Source organism: Eucalyptus grandis, chromosome 11 (genome assembly GCF_016545825.1).
Source record: "Eucalyptus grandis isolate ANBG69807.140 chromosome 11, ASM1654582v1, whole genome shotgun sequence".
In the NCBI taxonomy this organism is placed as follows: domain Eukaryota; kingdom Viridiplantae; phylum Streptophyta; class Magnoliopsida; order Myrtales; family Myrtaceae; genus Eucalyptus; species Eucalyptus grandis.
This window is the reverse complement of record NC_052622.1, coordinates 39,201,856-39,221,458: the sequence shown is the minus strand read 5'-3', so window position 1 is coordinate 39,221,458 and position 19,603 is coordinate 39,201,856. Positions and strand designations below refer to the sequence as shown.

General features: G+C 36.5%; 1 protein-coding gene across 4 annotated transcripts; it reads left to right on the top strand.

Annotated features, from left to right (window-relative positions):
- Positions 1-11,645: 11,645 nt before the first annotated feature.
- On the top strand, positions 11,646-17,147 carry LOC104441255 (glutathionyl-hydroquinone reductase YqjG). 4 transcript variants are annotated; one of them, XM_010054295.3, is made up of 7 exons: positions 11,667-11,781; positions 12,451-12,540; positions 13,393-13,617; positions 13,690-13,866; positions 13,995-14,219; positions 15,867-15,995; positions 16,610-17,147. In XM_010054295.3, the coding sequence occupies exons 3-7, from the start codon at positions 13,405-13,407 to the stop codon at positions 16,838-16,840; spliced, it is 975 nt and encodes a 324-aa protein (XP_010052597.2). In that variant the 5' UTR covers positions 11,667-11,781; positions 12,451-12,540; positions 13,393-13,404; the 3' UTR covers positions 16,841-17,147. The 4 variants fall into 4 exon arrangements, with proteins under 4 accessions (XP_010052596.2, XP_039160866.1, XP_010052597.2 ...); XM_010054298.3 differs by having other exon boundaries at positions 12,451-12,563; XM_010054294.3 differs by lacking the exon at positions 12,451-12,540 and having other exon boundaries at positions 11,646-11,781.
- The last annotated feature ends 2,456 nt before the right edge of the window (positions 17,148-19,603 follow it).

The following is a 19,603-nucleotide window of genomic DNA, read 5'->3' as shown; positions in this document are numbered from 1 at the left end:
TGGCAAGTAATTTTAACAATACGAAGGACTTTGAACATCATCTTTATGGGTCCTCTTATTTCGCTCGGTTAAAAAATTATAACCTTTTAAAAATCAAGGTGCCAGAATTTCCGTGTTTTTTTTCAGATAAACTTGTGGACTTTTAGATGGTGTCATTTCTGTGATGTGATAACCCATAAGATATAAATAGTAAAATAAGCAATGACAAAACTTGAGTCGATATGGTGTAACAAATGCGTGCGTATATATAAATTAATTCTTTCATTGGAAATAAAAGGAAAGTTCGACAAAAACAGTTGTGAATTGTGGAAAAGAGGAAATTTAAGGCCCCTCGCATCAATTGGGGAAAATAATATGTTAAAATAAGTCGGGTATCTCGGGCAAAATCGTGAATTGTGGAAAAGAGGAAATGCTTACAATCCAAGTGAAAATCAGAAGAGTATGAACAAAAAGGGGGGAAATGACAGAAGTTGAAGACCTTGAGTCAGAGGAAGGAGAGAAAACAAAAGGCTAAATTAAGATGTGATAATTGGTAACAATGACGACAGAATTGGAAATGTTGCATTAAAGGGATGAATAGATTATTATTTTAATGGAGTTGATTATGGTAGGTAATAATATGGCATTCGGCCAAGGAAAGAGAGAATTAAAATCGATATGAATAAAAGAAATACTTTAGCACAGGTTAAGGAAACAATTAATTGGAAATGGACATAATGGTCAACTTTCAGGTCCATAGGCAAAAATAATACAGAATAATAACGAACTTGGGTTAAAGGAAAAGACTAAAGTTGCTGAGTCGGCGATGGGTATAACTTGCTAAGGTTACTTGAATGGCTAGATTTTCTTAAAAAGTTTCTGTCTTTGATTTATATAAACAAAATGGAGTTCCTGGGTATAAAAACAAAAAACAAAAAAACAAAATGGAGTTCAAGAAAAAGACTAAAAATGCTAAGTTAGCAATAGATTAGAGCTTGCGAAGATTGGTTAGAATGAACAGAGTTCCTTGAGAAGTTTTCCTTTAAAATACTAGCAAATGTAAACGCGCCTTGTGTGTTTATAAGAAATTGATATGTGAAAGATTAAGTTTGTGAAGAAATATTTAAATCGTTTAATAGTAAGAGTAGATTATTGATAAAAATATGCAATACAAAGAAGTAATTAACCAAGCACTTAGGCGGTCACCAAATCCAAACATAATATTTACTAATACATTATAAAGTCTGCAGTTCTGAAATACGATATAAGGTGGATATATATTGGAAGTGCTAGAATATACCTCATATTTTGCAAGCCAACCGTTAAGACGTTCGACATTTTTATTAAAAAAAAAAAAAATTAAGACTCATATCAAAGGGATTGAACTGGGTTGTACAGCGATAGTGCTGCGATCGAAGGTCAATGCCTAGTAGACATCCAATTCAAGTTCATGAACCGAGGCCCTGCGCGTGCCAATCGTCATTTTATTATTCAGAAATTCAATTTCAAAACATGGTTCCCCACGAATTTTAAAATTATATTAATGCATTCTTACATGTCATGATTACCCATGCTATAGTGGATTGCTAAATTATTATGCTCGTCATTGTCAGTCGTACATCTCTTATTGGGTTACTATGTCATTTTGCATATCGTTTGCACGTCATATTTGATTGCCTCATCATCATACGTGTCATATTTGTACTCCATGTTATTTAGCTTGCTCATATTATATTTAGTTGCCACATCATTCGCTCATAACGTTCTCAATATGAGACATTCAATGTCTCATCCTATGTCAGATGTTATGCATGGCATACTTCAAAATACAGGGTCATAAATAATTAGGTCACCTGTTATGCAAGATGATGTGAATTTTCTTCGTGATTGTGTCACGGGCCAACAGATTCCTTGGCCGCGGAACGACCCGTACGGCGCTTGGCGAGCGGAATTCGCCAGACCAATCTTCCTTCTATAACTGTTTCATAGCACAATATGGTGAATGCTTCTGTGTACGAGATCGTACCACGCCCAGCTTCGCTCGGGCATCTAGTCTATTCAGTGAGATAGCAGATCTCTTTAGGTTCAATAACTGGTTTCGACCTGCCATGATCTCATCAGAAGAGCGGCATCAACCCCCAACCAGTTTGTGCACGGGAGGCCAACTCCGCTTCAGAATTCCTAAGTGATATAATCTTTCTATCCTAGAACTCCTAGCACCAACCGTCCTAACGCCACTCTCACGAACCAGTTGTGTTCGTCCCATCTGCATCCTCACTTTTCACTTAATAACCCCAACCACCACTCACAAGTGTTACGAGTACGGGAGGATTCACGGACCATGACAATTGCGTATCGGTCAAAGTTTGATATGCACTTGAGTTTCCTAGAAAATGCATTGACAACTCGGATATGATACTCTTCTTTCCCTTTTTTTCCTGGTAATGACATTTCAAGTGTGTGAGCTTTAGTCTATTTTACCATTAGTTAAATAAACCTTGATTCCCTATTCAATCAAATGTCTCAACTTTTCAAATGTAGATTAATGGATGCCTACATTAAAATAGCAAACGGAATATTGGCTTTCAATGTAGCCTCTTGAGACACTAGCACTCAACAAACACATATTGGATAGGAAAATTATCCAAAAAGTCATAAATTTATTGTACATTTACTAAATCAATCCCATATATTTTAATTTTGTTAATTGAGTTATAAACTTTTTCACATTGTACCTTGAGTGTATCCGATCAACTTTGACTAAAAATCATTGATGTGGACATTAATTATTCTATGTGACACAGCCGATATTGACATGAATAAATTTTAATAATAATTTCTAAAACAATTTATATTATTTTTCTCCTTTTTTTCTTCTTCTTTTATTTTTCTTCCCTTCTTTCTCTTACGGTCGATTGCCAGACCTCAACAACTGGCTAGAGGTGAGGGTCAACGAGGTTGACCTTGTTAGCCTTTGGCAAAGCTTGCTTGTTCATGGCAAGGTCAAACTCACTTAGCAACAATGAGGTTTGCCCTGGTGATGGAGGCAAGCCTCACCAAAGGAGGAAGAACGAAAGAAAAGAAAAAGAAAAATAAAAATGAATAAATATTAAAATAGTTATTTACGTTAGTGTTAGTTGTGTCACATAAAATAGACGTTATCCACGTTATTAATTTTTGGACAAAATTAGCTAAGTGGACTCAATGATAACACGTGACAAGATTTGGGACTTAGTAAAATTTAAAAAAAAAATTATATTTGAATTGATAAAAGTATAATAGGTTAAGACTTTTGGACAATTTTCTTGACATTGGATAGTTAAATTCAACTGAGAAAAAACTCTCTCTCCCCTTATCACCCAATACATCGATGGAGATGGCACAGTTTATGCTAAGTAAGCGAGCCGCGTCACAAATTGTGCCTAAATTATGCAAAGTTAGCGAGTCATGTCAAACAGAATTATACAACATATCAATTTAATTAACGAAGCCCTCCTATTGATTTAATATTGAAAAATTGAGGCTCTTGACCAAATGAAAAAAAGTTCAGGTACTCGATTGTATTACGAGCAAAATTTGAGATATTTGTGATGTTATTACCCCATTTTTCTTTTAAAGCCTAAGATTACATAGCTAAGCTAGATTTAGAGCTCTAACTTGATCAATGATTGGCAAAATCTCTAAACAAAAATTGATCTTAAAGGGCAATTAACGTAGGAACTTTTTCTTTATTATCAATCCACAACGAACCTATGTAGCTTCGATGCCAAACTGATGCGGGATGGAATCGGGTAGCAAAAACACGATTGAGAATTGTAGAAAGGAGGGACAAATAAATAAAAAAGATAGGGAAGGAAATCAAATATAAAATTGAGGAAAAAGGAAGACACGCCCGCCTCTTGACAATGACTCAATAATCTCAATATCAATTTATTAACTGTGGAGTTGTAGCATCACCGATATTTATAGCGTAATCAGTTAAACCTACTTTCCTAACAAACAAACATTACAAAAAAAGAGCATTATCACTTGAAATACGAATAAGACAATAAGGCTCCCTTCGTTTCACGGAAAATGAATTTCTTGAGGAAAATGTTTTCCATAAAAGGAAAAAAAATCTTCTAAACTAAGAGAAAATGTTTTCCACTTTTGAAAAGTGAAAAACATTTTCCTCACTTCATATTTCTTATCTCACACCTACAAATCCTCACTTTTTCTCCCCTTTCTTTTTCTTCTTTTCTTTTTTTGTTCGAATTATTTTTTAATTTTCTTTTTCTTTTTTTAATTCCCTTTTTTCTTTTCTATTTATTTTTTGCTTTCTTTTTTCTTTTCTTTTTTCCCATCTTCTTCTTTTTTGGATAGTTGTCAGCCGTTGCTAGGTGAATCTTGAGCTCATCGATCTCAAGCTCGCGCTCTGCACTCTTGTTTATCTTTTTCTTTGTTTATTCTACCTTGCAGTTGCACATTATTCAAGCAAATGGCTTTACATGCTTTGCTTCTTTTTTCTTTTGTTTATTAGAACACAAAAGACGCAGGGGGAGAATATGCCACTTAACTGGAAGATTCTCATGAGGACTGTACATGTTTTGCTTCTTTTCTCCTTTGCTTCTATTTACAATCCATACGAACATTTTTTAGAGTAAATGAGCATTTGGTGATAATGAGGAAACAAAGATATGAAGTAAGTTTGCCTGGATTTAAAGGCAAGTTTATATTTGATGGATTTATAGGTCGGTAAGTGTTGCATGCCTAAGTGGTGAAGTTTCGGAAAATATTTTCCTTATCGAATACCATAAAATATTTTCTGAAACAATTTTAAGTTTTAGCCGAACATTAGAAAATATTGTCGTTTTTCTGGAAAATGACTTCTGGGAAAATATTTTCTGGAAATGGTCCATTGTCCGCGAAACGAACGAACCCTAATAAATCTAAAATAAAGTTACATTCTACATTAAAAAAGCTCTGATTCCAACTCGCTTTTGTATCTCATCCAGTTGGAAACTATAAGGAAACAATGAACGATTTGTCTTTCTTGTGAAGTTCAACCTAGTCTCGAACTGGCCCGAATGGACCTGGGCTTCCTCTGGGCTAGTTTCCCTTGAATCTAGCTGGCCTATTTTTGGGTTCAAGGAAACTCTAGGCCGAATTGTTCGAGCCCACTCATATTTTGTCATGAGGTCGGGCAACCAGCAATTTTTTTTTTTTTTTTTGTCATAAGGGCAACCAGCAAGTTAACACAACTAGAAGGGCCAAGACTCGGACACTCTCTTTCTCTCTTTAGTCTTTAACCTTATAAAAATATTTTTTTATATAAATCGAAATTATTACAATTTTTTATATTTCCTTTTTCTTTTTTTTTTCCTTCTTCTATCTTCCTCAGCTGATGGCCAACACGATGATAATTGGCAAAGCACGAGCTCACGATTTGGTGAGGCTAAGGCGAGGCTTGGCTCATTGGAATCAGGAGAGCTCAAGCTTGCATGTGGCTAGTTATTGACTAGTTATTGATTGTCATTATGGTCAGCAATTGGTCAAAGAAGAAGGAAAAATAAAAAGGTGGAAAGAAAAGAGAAAAAAATTAAAACTAAAAATTCTATTTAAAAATAAAAAATAAAAATATTAAAATGAGTGCACTAAGTAAATTTTTTTTACCCATCCCGTTGGTGGCAGAGATGGTGGAGTTGCACACTGGCCACCCGCAAGGCCAAAATTCAACTCCCCACCTAATCATTTGTGCGACTTACCTATGGCACGTAGGAGGTGGGTCCCTACGGATTGCCTCAGATTTACGCCACCAGCTATACGGCGCTTCCCGGGTCACCAAAAAATAAAAATAATCTTATTTTTCATATCAAATGACAGAAAATATTTTCTAAATTATTTTTAGATTTTAGGCAAAAACTAGAAAATATTGTAATTTTCTTGAGAAAATGCTTCTATCTTCCAAGAAACAAACAGATGCTTATTTTTTTTAAATATATATATATATATATATATATATATATATATATTATCCATTAGATTTGTATTGTATGAAAGTGTTTTAAAAAATTATAAGAAATAAGTTTTTTTGGGTTTAGTTAAATGGGTTGGGTATATATTTGGAAATTGGTCAGGTTGGGTATGGGTAAAAAAATTTTATTATGATAAATAAGTCATAAATAAGTTAAATTGATCAATTTGAATCAGACATTTTATAACTTAATCCAAACTCAACCTTACTCACCCGTTTAACAGATCTAATACGGGATTAAGAGTTCATCAGATGGACCCAAACAAGTCATCTTGGCCCAATATAAATTATTTTGGGCTGATTCAATTCGGTTCGAGATAAGCCAGGAGTACGATAGCCAATGACACAAAGAATCTTCATGAAGTTGCCGACGCTGGAAGTTTTTTTTTCCCACCGTCATTAGTGGAGCCACAGGAGGTCGAAGCTAAGGGCGCGTTTGGTTGTGTTTCTGTTTAAAAATTGTTCCAGGGAACAGAAATAGAAAAAGTATTTACCAGGAAACAATTTTGAACAAAAATACGCGTTTGGTAAACTTGTTCCGGGAATAAAAAATAAACAGAAACATGTTTGGTAAATTTGGATAATTTTTTTATTTCTTTTATTTTTCTATTTTTTTCTTATTTTTTTTTTTTCTTTTTTTCTTTTTCTTTTTTTCTTTTTCATTTTTTTCTTCTTTTGGCCGGTCGCCGCCAAGGCCTTGGCCGGACGCGACCGAAGCTCGACGAGGCTCGAGCTCGCCGGATCCGGGCGGCGAGGCGGATCGCGAGATCGAGCTCGCCGCCGGCGGCGAGGTCGGCCTCGCCTTGATCCGGCGAGGCCGAGCTCGCCGGATCCGGGCGAGATCGAGCTCGCCCGGCGCGAGGTCGGCGCGCAGGTCGGCCTCGCCTTGATCCGGGCGAGGCCGACCTCGCCCGGCCGGCGCGAGCCTCGGCCTCGCCATGGATCTGGGCGAGCTCGAGCTCACCCGGCCATGGCGAGGCCGACCCTCGCCCGCTACGGCGAGCCTCGGCCTCGCCGGGATCTGGCGCGGCGTCGGCCGCCCCGGGGCGAGCGAGTCTCGCCGTGGCCGGGCGAGGCCGCCGCCCTCGTCCTCGGTCGGCCGGTCGCCGGCCATGGCCGAGGCGGCGACCGCCAAAAGAAAGAAGAACAAAAATAAGAGAAAAAAAGAAAAAAAAAAAATTTCGATTTGTGTTCCGAAACAAAAACACAAAATTTGTGTTTCTTGTTTCGTTTCTTTTTTTGTTCCCGCGGAACAAAAAGAAAAAAAAAAAACAAACGCACATGTTTCTGTTCCCCTGGAACAAAAACAGAAATTTCATTCCTGGAACAAACAAGGTGCAACCATGCAGGCCCTAAGTTGGTGGAGTCTAAGCCATTGTTGTTCCTTCGAATGCCACCCGCTTAAGTAATACTGATACTAACATGTGACATGAGATGTTGTATAAAATTATTATTTTTATGTAATTTGATTCAAATTCATAAATAAATAAATAATAAAAAAATCCTAGAATGAATTTATACTAAAAATATTAGTACATCATTTATTAATACTATTCATTATTTCAATTTGACAAATTCAACTCCATTCCAATAATTTACAAAATTTGGAAAAAAAAAACAAGTAATTCACATTCTGAACTTGTGTGTTTGACGTGTCAGAAGAGAAGAGAAAAAACTTTAGGGTTGAATTGTGCATCACGAGAAGTAAAAGTCAGAAGAGAAGAAAAAATTAAATTTTTCTTATTTCCCCATTTATTATTTTTATTATTGTTTTTTATTTTATATATATACACACACATTATGACCCCTCATTTATAGAAACTTTTTAAAATTGATTTTGCGTATCGGAATCAAGTACCGAAAATTTACATGTCAGAATTCCAATTCGAGTGTCAGGAAAGTTGATCAGATGTTAGATTTTTTGACATGTGTTAATCGAATGTCAGAGAGTATTCAAGAGTGTGTGACACTCCGACATGACACGAAAGCTCTCGTAAAGTGTTGGTACTACCTAATTGCTAGCGCCGCCACCACTTCAATAGTCGAAGTAGTTAAGCGCCACCGCCACTTCAATAGTCGAATTAGTTAAGCGCCACCACTTTCTAAGCGTTTACCAAATAAATCCAACCGCTGTGCTCACTCCTGTGTTCAAATTCACTCTACCGGAGGATTGGCTGCGGAGTCGGGCTCATGGCGGTGCTGTCACAGGCTCATGGTGTGAACCGGCAGTTGCTCGCGGTCCGATGATACGAGGAGAGAGAGAGAGAGAGAGAGGCGTTGGAGATGCCGTGATTTGGAGAGAGGAACGAGAAAATCCTCGTTTTCTTTTCGAAGTACCCAATCCCATCCGTCGTCGACAGTTTCCTTTTTCTTTTCTTGAAGTCTTGACATGAAGAATAGATGCTCATGCAAGGCACGTCCTTCCTGTAAGATAGTGTTAACTTTCTCTATTTTCAAAGAAAACAACAAGATGACACATTTATCTCAAAGAAAATTATTATGATATTAATCATCTTAAAACGTCAATCTGAATCAATTAATTTATTAGCCACTTAATTTTAGCAATATTTTTTAGCGAGAAAATATCTATCCAATGACAATTTTTTGAAACTATATTTATTTCATTCAGTACAATTTTTCTATTGGAATCAACTAAGCTAGTAAAAGAATGTTCATTTAGCTCATTCCATTGTTGAAGCCCAAAAAAAGATTATTAATTCCCTCTTCATTACCATTTCATTCCATTCCAATTTTATTTCATTTTTTTTTTGTACCACACGTGCTGAGTACTATCACCTACCCAATACATTTACGCACAAAAGTGCTAAAGTGCCATGGCTAAATGCGTACACATAAAAGTGACTCTGTTGAACTTTTGGAACAATTTACTATTTTATTTTATAATCGTATTTGAATTCTGTCAAAATACTATTACAAATCAAGTGTGTAGTGTTATGTTTGATACCAATGTCAAACGCAATTCCACAATTCTTAGTTGATTTTAATTTGGGTCATCTAGTTTCATAAAGATTAATCTCATTCGTATAAGTTTTTTTTAATAATATAATTGAATACTAAGTTAACAAAGAGTTAAGCATTTTCCTCTTGAAAAAAAAAAAGACTATTCGTTTTGTAATTGCTGTTATAACAAATATACTTAAACACTATAATATTCGGGCCATGCAGGGTCATTTGGGCTTGGCCCACAGCAGAAAAAATAAACAGGCCTCAAGACTGGCCCGACCATTTTGGGCCCATGAATTTCGGGCTGGGTGGGGTTTCGAGATTCCGGTCTTTTATTCGCACCCCAATTGGTGGGTGGTGCTGATGGACGGTGGTGGTGGCAGTTGGTGGGATGTTGATGGGAGACGTATGATTTTGAAGTTGACAGCAAGATTAGGAATCTGAGAATTATTAAATTACGTTTGGTAATATTTATATTATCGATAGCCGATTAGACTTTGGTAATATTTTATATCATTGACAACCGACGAGACTTTGGTAATATTTATATTCTTGACAACCAGCTAGACTCACTTGATGAGGAAAAAAAAAATGAAAATAATATTATTTTAGAAACTGTTCTTAGAAACTATATATATATTGTTTCCGTTCTAAATCTATTCCCTATCTAATTTTCTATTATAGGAAATAGAAAAATTAGTTAATATTACCAAACAAATTTATATTATTTTTCTACTGTGAGGAATAAAAAAATTTAAAAAAAAATAAAAAAACACATGCTAGTTACAAAACAGATGCTTAAAGTACTTGTTCTCATTTCCAAAGACAATTCTAGTTATTCAATTCTTGGTTTTGTTCACTCTCTCTTTTCTGGGAAAATGGTAGGACAAGAAACCTTTCGATCTCTCGTTGTGATAACACTCTAAGCAATACTAACAAAGAACTTATTAGGAGTAGGAAGATATCACATTTTCTCTTTGAGCAGTGTTAGGCTCAATAAGACCACAAATCTAGCTTGGATATACCCAGTAGATTTGATCATGCAACATGCCATACCCTGACACCATTTTCAATCATGTCTGCTACTTTGGCACGCACAAGGTAATCTAGAATCATGGAGCACTCTCACGGAAAAATGTGAGAATGCCACAAGGTTACCAAGGATCTAGCCATAAAAAATGTGTCCTTCCCATTGCCGGTAATATTCCTCCTCGCATCAAGGATCTTCCTCCAAATATAGGAGGAAATTGCAGGTACTTGTGAACATGCCAAAGACTTCCCCTCTTTAGTAGATGAGACTTGACCTATGCAGTCCACAGGGACCTAGAATCCATGAGCTAAATGTAGTTTCATCGCAGCTCACTTGCTCCATTTATAAAATTGGAGAGTCCTAGACCTCCTTCCTTCTTGGGCAGGCAGACATCAACCCATTTTACCTTCACCTTTTTACCATCCCCATACTACAAGTATGAACCGCAGCATCATTTCTTGGGCAAAATAAGATCCACACCAGAAAGAAACAATGATGGAACAGATCTTATGGGCTGCAGCTGTCCAGCAAGAGTCAGACCAACTTCTGGTTCTTACAAAAGGTTTGATCAGTTAAAACTTTACAGTCTTTCCCTGAGAGCCTCTTGCCACACCAGCTTCTCATTCTTGCTTAACCATATGGTAAGGCAAAAGAGAGTCTCTAACTATATGCCTCAGTGGATGTAACTTAATAGTTCCAAAATTTTGGAATTGGAAACTGAATTAATTGGTTTTGAACCAAGTAGTTAGACACATCTGAAATCGGTCCATATTTTATGTCGTGTAAAAATTAAAAATTTTATATAGAAATTGCATCATTTCATTATAAAATATGTCCTTGATCGAGAGGTTACATGATTATTTGTTTATAATTGATACTATTACTCAAACCTTAATGAGTGTAAAAATTCTTTTTATCTGTTGACTTCATGTATGAAATCGGCTCAACTCAAGAATTAAATCAATTCTAGTTGATTCCTAAATTCAAATAGACTTGATTGATCATTGATGAAATGACCGCCATTTTTTTTTTTTAAGTATAGGATCATTGCACAATTGGTCTCTGGACCTTAATAGGATGTGCAATGTCTTCCATTCACTTTTAATTTGTTTAATGTGATTACTGAACTTTAAGCCAATATGTAATATTGTTTATGAACTTTTAATATCTTTAATGTAATCCTGAACTTTTAGTACATATTCAATTTATTATATAGACTATATAAAAATGTTCAATAATAACCTTTCATTAATTCAAGTTAACAGAATTTGTCAATTTGACTTTTGATCCAATATGTTTGAATGGTGAATAGAAAAATAACTAATACGTAGATTATTCACATAAGATATTCAACTCAAATTAGGATATATTAATCCCAGTCACCAAATAATATGGATGAATAGTTTTCCAAGCTGAACAAATTTAAAAAATAAATGGATTATTTTATTTTAATATGAGTCGAATATCTTAACTAATCTTAAGAAACTTGAAAGCTACAAGAATAATAAACCAATCTAAAAAAAGTTATTATACTTCAAAGATGCGAATTGGTAGTTGGATTGGAACGGGCGTAAGCGTGACGGGCCCCGACGCAGCCCACCGCTGAAGAAATAGACGGATATAACAGGACAAAACCAATCTTCCACAATAGTCGCAGCAAGTGCGCCATAAAAAGAAGTATAAAATGGCGGGACCAATGAATATGATCGCATCTCGTTTCAAGCCCAAGTTTTTAGCATCTGCTTTGGTTCCCAAGTCCAACCGCTTCTCTTGCTGCACTCGGATTCCGTCCAAGGTATCGAGCTGAAACCCCTCGCTGCCCTTCTCGAATTCACTCCCCATCTCTGTCGTGTCGTGTCGTGTCGTCCTCTGCTGAATGATCGAACGTCCGACGGGGGTTCTTTTGTCTTTAGCAGATATAGATCGACTGTCACTTTCCATCGGTCTTTTCCTGTTCCGACAGAGTTCTTGGATGGGGATTTTGGGTCGGTGTCGGGCTGTCGGGTACTTAGTAATTGTGCACTGCGCTGAGCTGATCACTCGTGATCGATACATGTATGTGACTGGACGAGGAGGGGGGGCTGCTAAATTTCTTGGAAAGATGAATGAGTTTTTGCTGCTACTGGTGCCTGAACTTGTGATCGAAACTTTTCATTTTGGCTCACTGTGTCGGAAAATCCCATGTTTGGTTAGAATTGATGGGAGAATCCCATGCGTGGCTTTCAGTGGCCCTAATGGTTTCTTTCTTAGATCTACCGGTTCTAAGCGGTGGATCGTGGAGCCACTGTTTTGGGCACCACCCAAATGCATTTTTGGTCCATCAGGTTCAAACCCATCCAGCAGATTCCAACGGTCTGCATAAATCAGGGTTTCACACACCCGGTTGAACGCATTAAATTTTGTTTATGGTCGATCTCAACTCCCATGAAGTTTCTTCTGACTGTGAGTTTGGGGCTGTTTACAGCCACAGGCCACAAGGTTGCTGTCAATGGCGATTTGGTGGTCATTGCCATTTGCAATATTGCGACTTTGCGCCGTTGGGTGAATATTGGAGGTTGATTGCAACTCTTCTCGGTGTTAATGCTGATTCTTAGCTTCGCTTGCACTTTATGTTCCATCTTGTCTTTTCCTTTTTCCTTTCCCTGCAATAGTAATGGTAGAAGTGTAGTACATGCTGATTGGAAGTCTGCAATTACCAAAGGTACTTGAGCCTTGTCACTTTGAATTGGCTCTACTTCAATGTTGGAGATTGTCGACGGGCAATTTTGGTGGAAAAACCTGAAGAGAGATAGTGGATTTTTTCTTTTACTGGACAATTTTTACTTTGAACGATTATTAGATTCCTGCTTAATGAATACTGTTTTTTTGGTCAAAACCTTACTGAATAGTTAAGAGGCACCAAATGCTTGGAATTCTTTGTTACTGACTTTTAGGACATGTTCAGCAAAATCATTGCATGGAACTTCATCTACTTATTTGAGAAATCTTATTTACAATTTTTTCGCATTAATTCGAGCTGACCGTATAGTTGAATTTCTCTTTACCTTTAAGTGTGTCATTTGAGTTATTCATTAAATTATCATGAAAATTGCCTTTGAAATCAATCAGGAGAGAAAAATTCTTTCTAGATAAATATGACTGTGTGGATCATGTGAGAATCAAATGTAAACTTTCTAGAATAAACCTTGTAATAAAGATACCATTTCATCCATGTGTTTTTATATTGGTGTTTGAGCTTTAAACTTCCACAATAGCAGCTTCAGAAGTTGTTTAATCAGTTGGTGAATTTGTAAGGAAAGAAATCTTTTAATTACTTGTAAGACCTCTCTTTTTCCAGTGTAACTGCTACTGTAGTTTTGAGATGATAGACTCTTTAGCTGATCATGTTTTCCTGTGGAGTCCCCAGAACGGTAGTCAGATGGCTCGGTCTGCGCTTGATGAGATGTCCGATTCTGGTGCATTTCTCAGAACGGCTTCAACATTTCGTAATTTTATTTCGAGGGATCCTAGTTCACAGTTTCCAGCAGAATCTGGACGTTATCATCTTTATATATCATATGCCTGTCCGTGGGCGTCCCGGTGTCTTGCATACTTGAAGATCAAAGGACTCGACAAGGCCATCAGTTTCACGGTAAATTGAATTAGGGGTTTAGAGTTAAATTGGGATTAACTTTACTAAATTGGGATCTCCAACCATGTTCAGTCAGTCAAACCTCGGTGGGAGAGAACAAAGGAAAGTGATGAGCATATGGGGTGGGTTTTCCCTTCTTCAGATACTGAGGAACCTGGAGCTGAACCAGATTCTCTTAATGGTGCAAAAAGTATAAGAGAGCTTTATGAGTTAGCTAGTACCAATTACTCTGGGAAGTTCACAGTCCCTGTAAGTGACCTTATGTGGATGTGTGCTGCTATTTGTGCTTTCTTTCTTGTCAAAAGCGGCATATATTTTTCTGATCTTTTTCATTTGTTGTCATATCTGATGAGGTAAAACTTTTTCTTTTGGATTAGGTTCTATGGGATAAGAAACTCAAAACAATTGTTAGCAATGAAAGCTCTGAGATCATTCGCATGGTCAACACTGAGTTCAATAACATAGCAGAGAATGCTGCTTTGGACCTATATCCTCCTCACTTGCAAACTCTTATTGATGAAACCAATGAATGGATATATGATGCCATTAATAATGGTGTGTACAAGTGTGGCTTTGCCAGGAAGCAGGGGCCATATGATGAGGTAATTATCTCTTAGTTTGTACTTGCGCAAGACTTGTCATTCCATTTGTTACTTAAATCAAGAAGAGTAACTTAATCTGGAAAATTACACAATCTATCCTTCGACAAAATGATAATCATCATGTGGGTTGTTTTTCTTTTTTTCTTTTTTGGTAAAGTTCATGTGGGTTGTTTTTTAGTTGCACTCTTTCATGTAAAACCTGTTACAACCTTTTTCAACTGATGATAAGAGCCTTCATATGCCATAGAAAATAGCTAATTTGTTGATTACTGAGGTTCTTGGAAAATGAAATCCCCTATGCCACAGAAGCTTATAGGTCGAGGACCATTTCCCTTTGAGCACATTTTTCATCTGATGAAAACTATATTAGGAAATCTCCCTCCCCAGGTTCTGGCACTGAAAGACCCTAGTTAGGGCCACAGGGCAAAGCAGGACAGGTGCAAATGTCAGGTTCTTTAATTAAATAATAAAGGATGAAATTTCACTGCCACAAATAATCACCTTCCTCCCTTCTCTGCTTTCTAAACACTGCTCATCATGTAAATGCTTTAAATTCCTTTGTCTGCTTCCCCTTTCCTGAACAAGAGTTTGTCAGTGGTGCGGTTGTTGGTGATTTTTCAGAAAATTATGCTGGTGACACCATAAAATACGGTAAGCCGGATATATGAACGCAGTTGAGTGACTCTATCCCCAAGTCTGGATATGTGGTTAAGTCTTGGAATATGGATCCAGTTGAGGGCCCTATCCCTATTGATTTTGCAACTCTTACTTTAAGAGTAGCAGGTGTCATGTTCTTACTGTAGTTGGCAGTAGAGGGAATGGTGTTGTTTTTGTGGACATGTGGAGAATATATTAGCTAATACTTTGGGAGATCGCGTGCGAGCTATCATGTGATACAGCATGCATGCACATGAAAAATTGGGAAGTTGATTAAAAGATACAAATTGTGGTGGGCACGGTGGCTGGCTGTAGGACAGTGCTCCAAGAACAAGAGAGAACTCTGGCTTTTGATGCTGAATAACAGCAACCATATTCCCAGATGACTTCTTTGCAATGCTGACCTATGTAGAGATTTATTCAGGTGTTTGATTGGCTCTTCTAGCTAGAGAAGTATAATAGAGAACTCAATTTGATTTTATGCTTCTTTTTCCTATTTGATTAGCTTTCAGGATGCAAGAATGGACTGTCTAAATCATCTCTAGTCAGTGCACATGGCTGATGATTCTTTTAGAGTGTTGATTGTGTTGGTGACTATGAGTCTTTAATGACGTCATGTCAGCAAAATCTTATTGCTGAAATCTTGATCCGTCTTGTCAGACCGGTGTATTAGTATGGTTCTTTAATAAACAGGTTTGATCGCTGTGAATTGGGCTTTTCACTATAAACACTATCTGTAGAGAAAAAAGAATTGTCAAAACTGGTCTTGATCAACATCCACTTCTTGGTTTTCTATTCAAGTGACTACCTTAATTTTGCTTGGATGGTGATTGGGACTGCTTATAGAGAATCTTTTCTGCAGGGGTGGCGTCTAAAATTTAAATCCTGTATTGCCTGATTGCAAGGGTGGATTAATATACGTAGATTACTAGGTCTATTGATTGTACTTTTTAATGAATCTTTCTGTTTGATTGCTTCTTTTTCCTTCAGGCCGTGAAGAAATTGTTTGATGCTCTTGACAAGTGTGAAGAAATACTTGGCAAGCAAAGATATATGTGTGGGAACACACTCTCTGAAACGGATATTCGGTTATTTGTCACCCTGATAAGATTTGATGAGGTAGTGGCCCTTATTATATTGAGATATTTGGGAGTTTCTGGTCATTTCTTTGATTTAAACAAGCTAGCACTAAAGCGTAAATAGCCATAAGAATCTCATTTTAGAAGAACTGGGATAATCATGTCTAGTTGAATGACTTCCATTGTCATAGAACAAGACAAGGGAAAAAAGGGAAATTTCTTTGCTTGGACAAATCGATGTCTTAATAATGGTGTGCATTTTCCATACTTAAAGTTACAGGCAAGCATTTGTGATAGATAAGCAGTCTCATTCTCCTTTGCACTCACTCTTAATGTTTTCTTAGAAAATAAGTTTGGTAAGATAATAAAAACTATCCTTCTTTCTATGTTGTTTTTCAAGACCCATGTTTTAGTTTCTGTGTAATCATGCCAGGAAACTACCCTTGTTGTTGTCATTTTCTAAGAAAATCTCTTTTCTTGGACGAGCAAAGTGTACGCATAAAAAAATTGTTGCAGAATGCCCAAAAAAAAAAAAATGGAATAACTTTAGGTTTATGAGGATCTGCAAGCGTCTATTTTCTGTGAAACTTCTCTGAAGATCCTTTGTCTGCATCAATTCAATTATATTCTGACTTTGCCATGACTTGATGACAGGTTTATGTGGTTCATTTCAAGTGCAACAAAAAACAGCTTCATCAATACCCGAATCTGTTCAATTACACCAAAGACATTTTCCAAGTGCCTGGCATGAGTAGCACTGTCAATATGGAGCACATCAAGCGACATTATTACGGAAGCCATCCGAGTATCAATCCATTTGGTATCATCCCTCTTGGCCCCAACATCGACTACTCTTCACCTCACGACAGAGAGAGATTTTCCTAATCAACAACCCCCCTTGTCTAGAGCATTGAGATGTTGTGATGTTATTTACGGTCTTACTTACAGTGTGTTGAACGGAATCTAATAATGGGTCGGGGACGACCCGAGGGTTCATTAGGTTTGACATATGCGGTCCACGCCTGTGCAGGAATATTCCATGATTTTCATGCGTCATGTACCATTTGTGTTGTGGATGGTACCCTGCTTATGATGCAAAATTTGTGGATTTTGTCGTGTTGGTACTTAAAGAGTTATAAGGTTTGTCATATTAGCTCCGTCTTGATTGATTAAACATAGGTTACGACAGGAATTCTTTCTGGGAATATTGCTGAAGACACAGAGGTTTGTGTGAGCTATCCATATGCGACCGTACTGCTTGAATGACCTCCCGCATGATTGAATATGGTCTGTCCACTTAGCCACCGTGGCCTGCGATTTAGGTGGGCATGAATTAATAGAGTAACTAGTTTTCGAGTTTGTGACACGTTCGAGATAACCGTTTCGAATGGTTGTAGAGAGATGCAGTTTAACCAGTTTTACAGCTGGAAGGATCGATTAGCGAAGTTATGTGAGTTCAAGATTTAATTAGGCAAATTAAAATTCAAAGATTTGATTAAAAATGTACAAATTCAAGAATCAAAAGTGAATTTCTACCTTATAAAAGAGAGAGTAACAAGAGTCGATAAACTTTGTAATATGTGATGGGAAACTTTACTCTTAAACTTCTTAAGTTTGACATATATATTATATACATCCTAGCCACCTGCATGTCCGCATTGTGTAATGATACTCTCTACTTATTCAGTATATAATTTGATTCATTTTGAAGCACGCATGTACATCTAGCTAAAGAATCCTCACATCTTCCGTTCTAGGTGTAGCAAGTCAATATACTATCTTCTCAGTCTTTTTACTTATGAGTAATTTCACAAGTCATTTCCAGTACATGCACAGGTGAATAAATCTGAATTTTGATGAGTCAAATTATGTGAATAATTAAGTGAAATTTGTAAAGACCCACATAAAATCTGAAGAAGAAAAGCTAATAATAGAGTTGATCTAATCCCCCAACAAATGTCCGAACAAAAAGAGAGAGAGGCAATTATAAGACAATGTCAAGTTCCGGAAAAAAGATTGAAATAGTCTATAGAGCAACCAGCGTGTTTGGATTGAGGAAAGTAGGACATGCTGGGGCCAACAACTTAGGAAAATACTTCTAAATAAAATAAAAGAGAAGTTTACACAATGGAAGTTATGCGATGCGGGATACGACATACGGGATGCGGATGGGTATATGCCGTTAACTTTCTCAAAAGTATGTGAAAAAGATTCCGCCTTACTTTGACAAAGTGATTTTGTCAAAAGTGTATATTGCTTATATAATGAATGGATACATGCACTAGTATTAAAACTTATTACAAATGTACAATTAAGTCATAAATTTTCAAAAAGTGTAATCAAATTTTAAAATTTATTAAATTAGTGTAATCAATTTCTTTCATTAATTCTATCCAGTTTAACTAATAGAAAACACAAACATGACTTTCTTATTATATTTTTCTCTTCTACATTATGTTAACATGACTAAAATATGAAGAATAAGACTTAAATGATGTGGTTGTAGTCTATTTATTTTTTATTTAAATATTATTTAAATTTAATTAAACAAATAAACTAAAATACAAAAGAAGAAGAAGAAGAAGAAGAAGAAGAAGAAGAAGGAAAGCCAACGGTGAGAACGTGTGGGGTCCTGGTCGTTGCTGCCCAACATCACTGGCCTGATTTATTTTATTTATTGATATGTTTTAAATAAATTTTAAATCAAAAATCAGATTGGAATTGTGTTTAAATTCATGTATTCATTAAATTCAAGTCTTGTGCTGTAAAAGAATCTTATACTCTATTTGTAGAGTGAATTAAGCAAACCAAAATGACTCTTAAAATTATATAACCTAAGGATTCTTAAACTGTTACGCAATTGTGACTCTTGAAATTATCGACACCCTTAATACTCATAAAAACTAAAAATTATAATCGACACATTTAATAACTAAGATTAAATTCATTTCACGAAGGCCAAATACACAAATCTAAGATTAGACCCTCCAAATTCATCCACCAACCTTGAAGCCGAATAATCTCCTTAAAAGATCAACTCACATAAATGGAAATCAACCTAAACAACCTCCAATTGCTTGGTAATCAATGGAGATCCTCAAAGTTAACAACTAATCTTGTAAATCAACAATTAGGTAGTTGATTGGCAACCATAAAATGAACAACTTTAGTCTTGGACCCAATGAATCTAATTATAGTTGAAATTGATTTTTGTTTGCATGAGTAATGATTGGGTTGGTTCAATCGATCATATATGAGTTGGGCATGAAATTTGCTTAGAAGTTGCCACCATCAGATAAGAGTGAGCTAGCTCCGGTGGTCACGATGCGAGCTTTGTCGAGGACATCATCGAAAAAGGCCCCTTGCCCTTGCTGATGGCTTGGTTAGAAGCCATCATCAAGCCATCATCCTTGCCGTGACCTTAGGTCGGTAGGGTCCCCAACCCTCTCCAATGACGTTGCCTGTCCATCTACACTTCAATCTCTTTCTCCAATTTTTTTTATTGTTTTGATTTCCCTTTTTAAACTATGTGTTATTTTTAAATTTTAGAGATTTTCCATCAACGTGCCGCCATCAACATCATTAGTGTAAAAATAACAAAATATTAAATAAAAAGGTGCTACGTGGTTTTTCCGTCCATCAAAACCT

Coding starts and splice junctions, on each gene's coding strand:
- LOC104441255 (XM_010054294.3), top strand. CDS start 11,671: ATGGCGGGACCAATGAATATGATCGCATCTCGTTTCAAGCCCAAGTTT. Junction 13,618..13,689: donor ACAAGGCCATCAGTTTCACG/GTAAATTGAATT, acceptor AACCATGTTCAG/TCAGTCAAACCTCGGTGGGA. Junction 14,220..15,866: donor AGCAGGGGCCATATGATGAG/GTAATTATCTCT, acceptor TTTTTCCTTCAG/GCCGTGAAGAAATTGTTTGA.